At 46.9% G+C, this 12,486-nt stretch overlaps 1 protein-coding gene and 1 pseudogene across 1 annotated transcript; one reads left to right on the top strand and one right to left on the bottom strand.

Moving 5' to 3' along the window:
- Positions 1 to 3,389: 3,389 nt before the first annotated feature.
- Positions 3,390 to 4,410, bottom strand: LOC118643773 (annotated as a pseudogene).
- Positions 4,411 to 5,630: 1,220 nt separating this feature from the next.
- Positions 5,631 to 9,555, top strand: LOC118615572 (C-type lectin domain family 4 member G-like). The gene is made up of 9 exons (XM_036240638.1): positions 5,631 to 5,706; positions 6,021 to 6,122; positions 6,485 to 6,538; positions 6,685 to 6,747; positions 6,874 to 6,978; positions 7,324 to 7,413; positions 7,609 to 7,757; positions 7,868 to 7,983; positions 8,260 to 9,555. Exons 1-9 carry the CDS (start codon positions 5,652 to 5,654, stop codon positions 8,396 to 8,398), a joined length of 873 nt encoding a protein of 290 aa, XP_036096531.1. The 5' UTR covers positions 5,631 to 5,651; the 3' UTR covers positions 8,399 to 9,555.
- The last annotated feature ends 2,931 nt before the right edge of the window (positions 9,556 to 12,486 follow it).

Raw genomic sequence — 12,486 nt, forward strand, 5'->3', positions numbered from 1 at the left:
AATGCATTCTCACTATCTGGCCAGCCCAGGTGCAATTGAGTGCTTCATTTGCATGTGAATAAGATAAGGTTTGCATGGGTGGACTAATGGGTCCTAGGACTCAAATGTCTGTGTTTGTTATCTTTTAGTGTCAAAGTCTCTTTCCACCATAAAAAGCAAGAGACAAAAGTAGCCTGTATAGTTTACAGAGACCATCTAAAGGAAATAATTTACATAAATCCACTTGTAACCTGGGAGTACCAATCTGCAAATAAATGAGACTGCGTCCTAAGATCTGGAGCATTTGCTGCCTTGAAAATCTCCCCCTCACTCCAAGCAGCGTGTGCTTATAGTTTCATTGGTTGCACTGATCCCTGCAGGCTGAGAGACCGCAGTTGGCCCTTTATCCAGCTTCTGTCCATGGTCTCAAACTCCTCAAACTCACCACTACTTGAAACATGCTAAGAGCTCAGAGCGGTGTTGACGACTATCCATTTTGTGTAAGGAGAACCTGTCTTTCCTAACACCGCATTAGGCCATGAGTGAAGCCAACTACCTTGGTCCAGTAGTAGAAAAGTGCTACTATATATATGGAAAGTTCAATGAGAACTTGGTGTACACATCTGCTCAGGCAGATTCCTCTGAAAAAATTGTCTGCCATTCTCCAGGTGTCTGAACCCAATCTTCTGCTGCAACAAAGGGAGTCTGTGTTTGTCACAAGCCCAGCACCTCTGTCTGAACTTTGCCCCAGCCTAGTCTTTTAGATTCAAGTTTCCTTCCTGACCTGATTTCATCTTTGCCTTCCTTTTTTAAAAAAATTCTCGTCTTTTTATCCTATTTTATTGTGCATGTCTCTCTCATTCCTTTCTGGAACAAGGCAGGAAAATAGGCATCGAATAAAAAGTTTAAATAAAATGTGGATAATTTTTGTTATTTCTGATTGTTGTTGAGAGGATTTGAGAAGGTGGGGTATATTTTCAATTTTAAAAAAAAGAGAGAGAGAGAAAAGCTGGAACATAGGAAGTGCTGGATCAAAACAACATTTTACCTTCTCATTCAATTTATTGAGACTGGTCATTAAATTTATTGACCACTGCCCCAGCCCAGTACTCCAAAGTCCTTTATCCTTCTTGACATTTTCTTCCATAGTACTTAAGAACTTTTTAATATCTTATATTAGCGTTCTCACCTTCAGCATTGGGGGCTGGTTTTGAGCAGCATCCTTGATCTCCACCCACTAGATGTCAGTATCACCACTCACCCACCCCAAACTTGTGACAACTACAAATGTCTCCACACATGGCCCAATGTCCCCTGGGGGGCAAAATCATCCCCAGCTGAGAATCACTATTTATACAACTTACTTTTTCATTATGTTCATCATTTACTATCTGTCTCTCTTTACCCCTTACTAGAACGTTTGCTCCAAGGAACGACTTTGCTGGTTTGGGCATTGATGTATGCCAGTATAGATGTAAATGTTAACAAAACCAACTCCATCTCTGTGTCCAGATTTCATTTCAAAGTTTCATACTGTGACTAACCTCACTATCCTTAGCAAGCATATCAAACCTTCTAGTTGATTATCTGTATTCCTTAAAATGTAGCCATGACTATTTTTGTTAATAATGGCCAGAATGGCATGACAATTGAGATAGTCAAACTGGTGATAGTATCAATTTAAACAACCATCGCCCAGCCGATGTGACTCAGCGGTTGAGCGTCGACCCATACACCAAGAGGTCACTGGTTCAATTCCTGGTAAGGGCACATGCCCAGGTTGTAGGCCCGATCCCCAGTGGGGGACATATTGGAGGCAGCCAGTCGATGTTCTCTTTCATTGATGTTTCTGTCGCTCTCTCCCTCTCCCTTCCTCTCTCTCTAAAAATCAATAAATAAAAAAAATTTTTTTTAATAAAAATAAATAAACAACCATCCATCACAAGACCACTTGAAAGAATGGCCCCTGGCACTACTGTATTCTTTGTCCCTTTGTCTTGTCAATCATTATAAGTACCTCATTTATACTATATAAATGCACAGTAACAGGGGTTTGGTAGTAAAAAATAATCTGCACAAACTGCTGAGCCATCTGTTCTGCTCCAGCCCAATCTCCCCATATGTATATCACCCTATAATAAATTCTGTTATAGTCTATGGAGTTGCCTGCTTTGTTCTTCAGTCTGAAGTTAAATTCTCATTAAGGTGGCCATTGCACCTTTGCCCCACAATCAGACCATGCCCAGTTTCCAGATCGATGCTGGAACATGGGAAGTGTTCAGTGTTTTTGAAAGGATTAATTAACATTTAGTGGGTTTTGTGCCTGGAAATGGAATTAGGCCTTAATATGCATAACTTCATTTCCTTTTTTTTTTAAAATCCTCACCCGAGGATATTTTTCCATTGATTTTTAGAGTGGAAGGGAGGGAGGAGAGAAAGAAATATTGAATCAATGTGAGAGAGACACATCGATTGGTTGCCCCTATCCCTCCCCCCCACCCTCACCCCTGCACAACCCCAACCAGGGCCGGGGATCGAACTGCAACCCAGGTTACCAGCTTTTGATCAGGACTTGAACCCTTCAGTCCATTTGGCTGACATTCTAACCACTGGGTCAAACTGGCCAGGGCATAACCTCATTTCTTTTTTTTTTATGATGCACTAGGATTTATATTCTCAAATATTCTTGAAAAACATAAGCAAATCCAGGTACATATCTTATAAATTTACAAAACAAAAGACTAAATGTACTAAGGCAAACAAGAAGTGATTGGTGTTATCTCAGTACCCCATCTTTAACCATTCATGTACAGATGAACACTTCTATGTCTTGACTGTAACAAATAATGCTGAGCACAGGATAGGGAATATAGTCAATAACATTGCAACAACTATGTATGGTTCAGATTGTACTGGTCATATGAGGGTTGGCACATCTTAGTTATATAAAAGTGTAATCACTATGTTGTACACCTATAAGAATATAATATTGTATGTCAACTGTAGTTAAAAAATTAAAACAGAAGTGTCCAATTTTTACTTTATCTATTTATCCATCTATATATCTATCTATCTACTGTTCCCAACTGTTTTAGGGTACAGTTCTTTCACATCTCAAAGATTTTCCTATCCCAACGCCATTTTATCCTGTTCTGGATCACAAAAGTGATCAAAGGATTTCCTATTTCTATTTCCAAAACAAAACTCTTACTCCTTGCCCAATAAAGGGCTATAAATGTGTGATCCATGTCATTATATTCTGGATCTAAATAAACATCTTATCTAAAAGAACACCACTTGAAAATGCGAGAAAAAATAAATCCATGCACATATAAGCCAAGAAGATATTTTGCATATTAGGACTGCTTAACAGGACTTTCTGTCCAAAAAGTGGAGACTCCACCTCAACATCACTGATGGTGAGGGTTGTAGCTGGTTGTGGCCTGGGAGCGCCCATTGGCCTTGGACGGAGTGTCAGCCATGGGTACAGCTTGGGCTCTAGTTTGGGTTCTCTCTTCCTCATCTTTCAAAGCCTCTTCGTAATGGGGTACAAAGGCAGTGGGGATGGAATCATTGAGCTTGGCCAAAAATTGCAGGACTTACATCTTGTTGGTCTCAGTTTGGGATCTTGGGCCCCACAGGAACTCAGCATGGAGGATCACTGCTGGGCACCTGCCAGTATATCAGGTATTTTTCTTGCACCAAATCTTGGGTGATAAGCTTCCTGGGTGCCCCAAAAATGAAGTGAATCTTTCCATCATATTCAAGAATTCCCAGATATCCTCCTCAGAGGCACGGTTGCCATTCAAGATCACACACAGGTAAGGCATCAGAATCCCTTTTTTAGGAAATCTGAAGCCACTGCTCAGACTACCATTGCTGGTGTCATCTTGATAGTCAATAAGGGTGTAGGAGTTACCATTGGGCTTGACTTCTTTCAATTTGAGGCCATAAACCAGATCCATGTGCTCAGAGACTTTCCTGAGGATATCAGGGAAGTCCTTCCTGAACCATTTGTGCACTATCTTCAGCATGTCTGCCTTTTTAATGAGCTCCTTCCTTTTATATTGATCCAGCAGGTACCCTATATAGTTGCCTTCTGAGTTAGAAGACCTTGGCCAGAGCCCTCAGTAGAAGTTGAGGCTCTGGAGGATTTTTTATTTTTCTGAACCTGGCTTTTGGCTTTTACAGCAGATCTTTTGCATGAAGCACCTGCAGTGGTTGTAGTGGTGCCTGGGGCACTTGGAGGCACCTGGAGAGTGCCAGCTCCAGGGGAGCTTGAGGGAGCATCCCCCAAAAGAGGACAGGAGAGCAAGCAGCCTCTCCTTCCTTTTCTGTAGTGGCTTGATCACTCTTAGCACCTTGGCTCTCAGTTCTGTTATAGCTGCATTTCTCACGAGCACAGAGCTTACCCTTGCGACCACAAGGCATGATGACTGTTGTTCAGGACAGTAGACAGGCGTGTGGGCCAATGGACAGGTGATTTGGGCACCTGACCTAATGTGTTCTCCCAAGACAGGGGGCTGTTGCAAGCTGTTTGAGGTCTTATGGTAGGTTGTTCCACGCAGGATCCCAATCCAAGGTCTTCATTATGGGAAGGGTGTGGTTTTGTTTTTTGTTGTTTTTTTTTTATCCTCACCTGAGGACATTTTTCCATTTTTTGTACAGATAGAGTGGGAGGGAGAGAGAGAGAGAAACATCGACATGAAGGGACACATCGAGTGGCTGCCACCCGCACGACCAACCAGGGCCGGGGACAAAGTGCAACCGAAGTACGTGCCCTTAACGGGATCCGAACCCGGGTCTCTCCGGACCGCAGGCCGACGCTCTAACCGCTGAGCCAAACCGGCCAGGGCGAGGGTGTGGTTTTTTAGTTCCCTCTCAGGGTCCTCACCTTGACTCGAAGCTAACCCAGCAAATCCACCCTCAGCAGGACAGTGGCCACATGCACGCCATAACCTCATTTCTTTATCACAGTATTCCTTGGAGAGAGGCCCTGTTACTGTCCCCCTTTGCACAGAGAAGAACAATTGAGGCTTCTAGAAGCTACATACATATACCCCTCCACCCACCCACTCAAGAGTTGAGTACAGAAGCTTAGCTGATCATCTGTGTTCTCCCTTCTGACCCAGGATTGAATTAAGGGTCAGCCTCTGGTAGCCATCTGTGGGACAGTTAAGGAGTGAAGCTGAGCTAGCCCAGGAGTCCAAGCCTGAGGAAACTTTCTCAGGGATCCTGAGGCAGGGCTGGAACTTGGACATGTTCAGTCTGTCCCTCTTGGGAGGAAGCCCAGCCTCAGATCTCTAAGAAGTGGGAGGCTGGCTCCAAAGCGAAGCCTCCAGCACTAACCTGGAGATGTTGCTGCAGCTACCAGCCCAGGGAGACTGATACTGTGCACAGATACACACACACACATGAGTCAGCAAGTGCTCACACTCCACTGCTCATCTCCCTCCACTCTCTCCACCCTATTTTTACCCTGCCCCACTCTCTCACTTCCCCTACCCCACTTCACCCTTACCCCCTAGCTCAGCCCAGAAAGGGCCCAGCCCTGTGATTGAACAATAGGTCCTTGGTACCAGGAATTGAAAGGAAGGAAGAGAGAGGAGGCGGGGCAGGGTGAGGGAGGGGCTACATTTATATCGTTGCCCAGAGCTGAAAGCCTGCTTACCATGGACACTACTGATTACAGCAAATGGGGTGGCAGCCTCGAGGAGATCCCTGGAGGTATGAGCGAGCACTGGGACTGCCTCACTGACCCCCTTGGGTCCCTCTGATTTGGGGTTTGATTGGAGAAGGGAGGAGAACAGCCAATACAGGGAACAAGTCCTGGGTGCACGAGAGACACCACAGGCTCTAGAGCCAACTGGACATAGATTCAAATTTCAGCTCTGTCTCTTAAGGGCTACCATAGGCCAATTACTTAACTTCTTTGAATCCCAGTTTCCTAGGACCCAAGCACCCAGGGCTCAGTTCCGGGGGCTCAGGGATCCAGGACTGTCCTGGTACAGGAAAGACCCATGAGTCCTTTGTTATCCAAGGGCACTGGGGATGCTGGGGAAGGCGATTCCTCCTCCTGACCCTGGCTCTCCTGGTCACCACAGTACTGTGGGCCCTCATTCTGAGCATCCTACTTTCCAAGGGTGAGTGATCGTGTATATTGGGGAGAGTGTGTCTCAGTCCTCCCCCACCCAACCCCCTGCTTAGTTTCTTCCCTCTGCCCCAGGGCGCACCAGCTGGGGTCACTGCCTGGGGCTGAGTGTGAACACGTGTGAACAGGGTTTGTGTGCATCTTCAGGCTGTATGCACGCACGTGAGTGTGCATGTACATGCAAGAATGTGTGTGCATGGCCCTGTATGCTTGTCTCTCCTTGGCGCCTGGGATATGTACTCCTGCCCATCCGCTCTGCTCTGTGCGTCCCAAGACGAGGGTCCCCGCACCCCTCGGGCTAGGGGAGAGTTCCCGAGTTCCCAGAGCCGCGCCTGCAGGAACCTCTCTCCTCAGCCTCCAGCCAGCATGAGGCGTTGCTCGGCGGCCAGGACCTGCTGAGAACAAACGGTGCGTGGAGACCGGGGGCTCCAGGGTTTGTGAGTAGGTGGGTGGGTACCTCAGGGTCCCCGGGGCAGGCCCGGAGTGGGGAAGGGTGTCCCCGTGAGTCCCTGCAGGTGACTTGGCGTGTGGGTGTCGGATGGGTGTCGTTTCAGCCTCGAAGCAGACAGTAGTGCTGGATGCCCTGAAGCAAGAGGTCGGAGCCTGCAACAGCTGCTGTGAGACTTGTGGGCTCAGAGGCGGGGCCTTTGGGCTTGGGAGGGTCTTGTGAACTTGGGGTGGGTCTTGTAGCCAGGATTGGAGGAGGTCTCAGATGTTTCACCCCATCCCCGCCCTCTTCCCAGGCCTGAGGACGCAGGCACAGCTGAAGACCGCAGGCACGACGTTTGAGGAGGTGCATGTAAAGCTGATCCAGCTGGAGAGTTCCTTGAAAGAACTGAGCGAGCGCGGTGAGGGTGGGACACTGACACGACCCCTGATCCCTCACCATACAAGTCCCCTCGACCCTTGATTTACATCCTGATCCCTCTGTGACCCAGACCCTATCCTATGATTTTGACCTCTAACCCTGATCCTGTCTCCCATCCTGCTCCTGCCCCTCCCCCTTGGACTCTGTCCTTGACTACAACTCTTAACCCCAAACACAAGGGGACTTTACCCAACTATAAAAGTCCATGACCGTGATATTCTTGACCGTAACACTGACCACGGATATAGATGCTGCCCTTTACTTAATCGCAACCCTACTCCTGACCTTGACCCCAGCTACAATCTGGACTCCCTTGACCTCGCAGTGACCCAGAGCTTGGCTGAAGCGGGAAGGGACCGCGAGGACATTCGCAGTGAGCTGTTCCGGGAGTTGGAGGCCGTCCGACTTGGAAATAGTGAGCAGGACAGGATGGGGGAGGGGATGGTGGAGATAAGTAGACCCTACCCGTGGGCCACGTTGTTCCCTGATCCGCCCAGATCAGTCCTTTGACCTTGATCTGTTTGCGATGGTTCTGCCCCTGCGCCTCCCAGTCCCCTCCATCTGCTCCACCTGGGGGCAGTCTGCCTCACTGACCTCTGTCGTCTCACAGGTTCCTGCGAACAGTGCCCCACGTCGTGGCTGCCCTTCCGGGGTTCCTGCTACCTTTTCTCGGTGCTGCAGGCCACATGGGAAGAGGCACAGCGCCACTGTGCGGGCGCGGGTGCGCACCTGGTGATTGTCGGGGACCTGGATGAGCAGGTGCGCAGCCTGGGCGTCCGAGCCCAAGGCGGAGTTCACCTGAGCGGGCATGGCCCAGGAGGTATGTGAGGGCGGGATGAACTCGGTGAGCTGTCTCCCCTTCCATCCAGGGCTTCTTGACTCGGAATACACGGGGCCTCGGTTACTGGCTGGGCCTGAGGGCCGTGCGCCGCGCGAGCAAGGTCCAGGGCTATCAGTGGGTTGACGGAGTCCCGCTCAGCTTCAGGTGAGGAAAGGGATTTGGGGAAGGGGAGAGGTCAGACCTTATGGGCAATCCTTTGGACAGATCTCAAGGACTCCTTAGGAATGGGCAGTCTAGCCACCAGGATCTGACTGCGAGATAAATTCTAGGGGTTAGAAAGTTATATCCCAGGTGCATGCTTAAGTTAGGCTCTCAGATGTCTAGAATAGACCCCAGCAATAAACAGGCTAGACCCTGAAGGGTGGACCCCAGCCTAGATCTCCAGTAACACCCCCCACCTCCTCCGCCAAACCGCTGTAGTTACTGGAACCTGGGAGAACCCAATGACTCTCAGGGGCACGAGGACTGCATCATGATGCTACGCTCAGGGTCATGGAACGATGCCCCTTGCCACAATGAGAGGGACAACTGGATCTGCGAGAAGAGGCTCAGCTGTTGAGCCCACTCAGTAGCCCTCAGCCACACCCACCGCTGCGATTACACCCAGCTACTCACCCTCCTGGGTCCGCCCACCATCATAGATCTTTTTTTCTCCACCCACCGCTACTAAGAACTACACGCCCAACTCAGCCGATCCAGTGCCTGTGCTGTGGGACCTCCTCTTCAACCTCACCACAAGCTCTCCCACACAGACCTAACACATTACTTCCAAAATCTTGGCTCCTGGGCCCTTTGATCTGACCCCACCTTCCTGTGCCCCAGGGTGCACTAGCTGGGTCCCTGACCCCTGCCTGGGGCTGAGTGTGAATATGTGGGGAGCTTTTCTAAGTTTTATTCCAGAGACCCTAACCTCTTTAAGTGACCTCATGGCTCTATGATGCCCCCAAACCCAGTGAGTAGCCCTGCACTGAAGCTAGATCTAAAGATTCCTTATGAATGAGTAACATTCCAGTAAAGTAAAATTGGAGAAAACCTATTCAATCCATTTAATTTATTGATACTCTTGTATTTATGCAAATAACCAATTGATTCTGACCAACTGATACAAATTCAGAGGATCTCACAATCCCCTCTGGTTCTATAATTTGCTAGAATGTCTCAACTCAGGAAAGCTCTATACTTAAAGTGTTATTATAAAGAAACAAATTCAGACCAGCCAAATGAAGAGACCCATAGAGTGAGGGCTGGGAGGGTCTTAAAAAGCTTCCATGGACTCAGGACAGGTCACCATCCTGGCACTTCAGTGTGATCACCAGTTTTCAAGTTCCTCTGGGCATTGGTGTCCAGAGTTTTTATTGGGTTTCATTATGAAACTGTGATTGATTGACTCATTGGTCATGTAACTGCACTGCATCTTCAGGCCCACTGCCCTCCCTGGAGGTTGGGTGGCTGGAAGTGCCACCCCTCATGGTTGGTTTTTCTGGCATGACCATCCCCTACCCTGAGCCATCTCCTTGGTATAAACTCCAGTATGAGCCAAGGGGTCCCCATCAAGAACAAAGACACTCCTATCACTTGGAAAATGCCAAGGTTTTAGATGCTTCTTGCCAAAAAACAGGCACAAAGACCCATCAAATTCTTTAACACTTAACACCCATCTCTAAATCATCAATCACATCTGCCAAGTCTCTGTTGTTATGTGAAATAAACCAGTCACAAAAGGACAAGCACTGTGTTATTTCATTTACTTAATGTACCTAGTCAAACTCATAGAAACAAAAAGTAGAATGGGGGTGCCAGCACCTGGGGCAGGAGAGGGAGATATGGGGAGTTATTTAATGAGTATAGAATTTCAGTTTTGCAAGATAAAAAACTTCTAGGGATTGGATGCTCAACAATGTGAATATACTTAACGTGACTGGGGATTGAATCCACTACCTGGGTATGTGCCCTGGCTGAGAATCAAACTCTTGACTCTTTGGTGCACATGAGGACATTCTCACCACTGAGCCACACCGGCCAGGGCCTGAACTATCTACATAATAATGGTTAAGATAAGCCCTGGCCCACACATGGAAGAATTGCAGGTTCAATCCCCTGCCCTGGTTGGGGAGTCAGGGCGCATGCAGGAGGCAACCAATGGATGTGTCTCTCACATCAATGTTTCTCTCCCTCCTCCTCCCTCCCTCCCTTCCACTCTCTAAAAAAAAAAAAATAGGAGAAAGATTAAGATGTAAATTTTATGTTACGTGTATTTTATACCACAATTAAATGTTTTACTTTTTTTTAAATTTTATTTTATTTTTTTGTATATGCCCCTAGCGGGAACCAAACCTGGGACTCTCTGGTCCACAGGCCAATGCTCAACCGCTGAGCCAAACCAGCCAGGGCTTACTTTTTTTTTTGGTTTATTTCTTCCCACTCCCCAACCCCCCTTCCTTTTGAGGTGTGTCAGTCTAACAATCAATGTGTACTTCTTTTTTTTTTTATCCTCACCCGAGGACATTTTTCCATTTTTTGTTCAGATAGAGTGGGAGGGAGAGAGAGGAAGAGAGAGAGAGAGAAACATCGATGTGAAGGGACACATCGAGTGGTTGCCACCCGCACGACCAACCAGGGCCGGGGACAAACTGCAACCGAGGTTCGTGCCCTTAGCGGGAACCGAACCCAGGTCTCTCTGTACCGCAGGTCAACGCTCCAACCACTGAGCCAAACCGGCCAGGGCCCAATGTGTACTTCTTAATCCCCTCACCTTTTTCACCCATTCCCTCAACCTCCCTCCCATCTGGCAACCAACAAAATGTTCTCTGTATCTATGAGAATGTTTCTGTTCTGCCTGTTCATTTTGTTTGTAGATTCAATTGTCAATAGATATGTATTCATTGCCATTTTGTTTGTTCATATATTTTATCTTTTTCTTCAAGAAGACCCTTCAACATTTCATATAATGATGGTTTGGTGGTGATTAACTCCTTTAGCTTTTCCTTGTCTGGAAAACTCTTTATATGGCCATCAATTCTAAATGACAGCTTTGCAGAATAGAGTAATCTTGGTTGTAGGTTCTTGCTTTTCATCACTCTGAATATTTCTTGCCACTCCCTTCTGGCCTGCAAAATTCTTTTGCGAAATCAGCTGACAGTCTTATGGGAACTCCCTTGTAGGTAACTAACTGCTTTTCTCTTGTTACTTTTAAGATTCTCTCTTTGTCTTGAACCTTTTGCATCTTGATGATGATGTGTCTTGGTGTGGGCCTCTTGGGGTTCACCTTGTTTAGGACTCTGTGCTTTCTGGACTTATATGTCTGTTTCCTTCACCAAGTTAGGGAAGTTTTCTGCCATTATTGTTTCAAATAGGTTTTTGATTTCTTGTTCTCTCTCTTCTCCTTCTGGCACCAAGATGCAAATGTTGGCATGCTTGAAGTTATCCCAGAGGCTCCTTACATTATCCTCATTTTTTTTGGATTCTTATTTATTTTTCCTATTCTGATTGGGTGTTTTTTGCTTCCTTATATTCCAGATCAATGGTTTACTTCTTGGTTTTACCTACTTTACTATTGAATCTGTGTACATTATTCTTTATTTCAGTTAGTGCCTCCTTCATTTCTGACTGGTCTTTTTTTATGCTCTTGAGGCCCTTACTAAGTTCACTGAGGTTCTCACTAAGTTCATTGAGCATCCTTATAAGCAGTGTTTTGAACTCAGCATCTGTTAGGTTGCTTATCTCCATTTTGCTTAGTTCTTTTCCTGGAGTTTTGTTTTTTCTGTTCTTTCATTTGGGACCTGTTTCTTTGTCTCCTCATTTTGGCTGCCTCCCTGTGTTTGTTTCTACGTATTACTTAATGAGAGGTATGGGGCTAGCTGAGACCAGATGCTGTTTGTTTGAAAGAATTTAGGAAAACCTGAAGCAGGAACCAAGACAGGCCAATCCTATGGTAAAGCAACTGGCAACAGCTTGGGTGGGCCTGAAAGTTGGGTGGGTAGGGCCTCAGGGAATCACCAGGGCGGGGCAAACCTTGTGAGCCAGGTTGCTGGAATCCAAGATATGGCGGCCCAGGGAAGGGCTCACCAAAGGAACAATGGCTTCCCACAGCATGTCTGTCCAGGAGAAAGCTGCCTCTCCAGCCCTCCCTCCAATGCCAAACAACTCAGTTCTTCCCCATATGTCTCTGGAGCCTTTCAAGCTGCCTGCCCCATACTGGAGCCAGTCTCGATGTGGCCTCTTTAATTCCGTAGTTGTAGGACTTCCATTCAGTTTGATTTCAGGTGGTTTTGAATGATGGTTGTTCTGTAGTTTAGTTGTAACTTTGATGTGGTTGTGGGAGGACCCGATACCACGTTTACCTACGCCACCATCTTGACCAGAAGTCAAAATGTTTTACATTTTAATGCACCCATTTCAAGCTCCAAGTCAAAGTTTTGAGAAGAGTATATACAGCTGTGTAGCCACCATTACATTCCAGGTATAAAATGTTTCCATCATCCCCTCAAGTCCCTTCCCCACCCCTGCCCCAGACCACCAATATCTGCTATTATCACTATTGGCTAGACTTGTCTTTTCTCAAATGTCATATAAATTGAATCACACCATATGTTGCCCCTTATGCCTAGATTCTTTCTCTAGGCATAATATATTTGAGATTCATTCATA

The sequence above is a fragment of the Molossus molossus genome, unplaced genomic scaffold (assembly GCF_014108415.1).
Source record: "Molossus molossus isolate mMolMol1 unplaced genomic scaffold, mMolMol1.p scaffold_m16_p_4, whole genome shotgun sequence".
NCBI classification, from domain to species: Eukaryota; Metazoa; Chordata; class Mammalia; order Chiroptera; family Molossidae; genus Molossus; species Molossus molossus.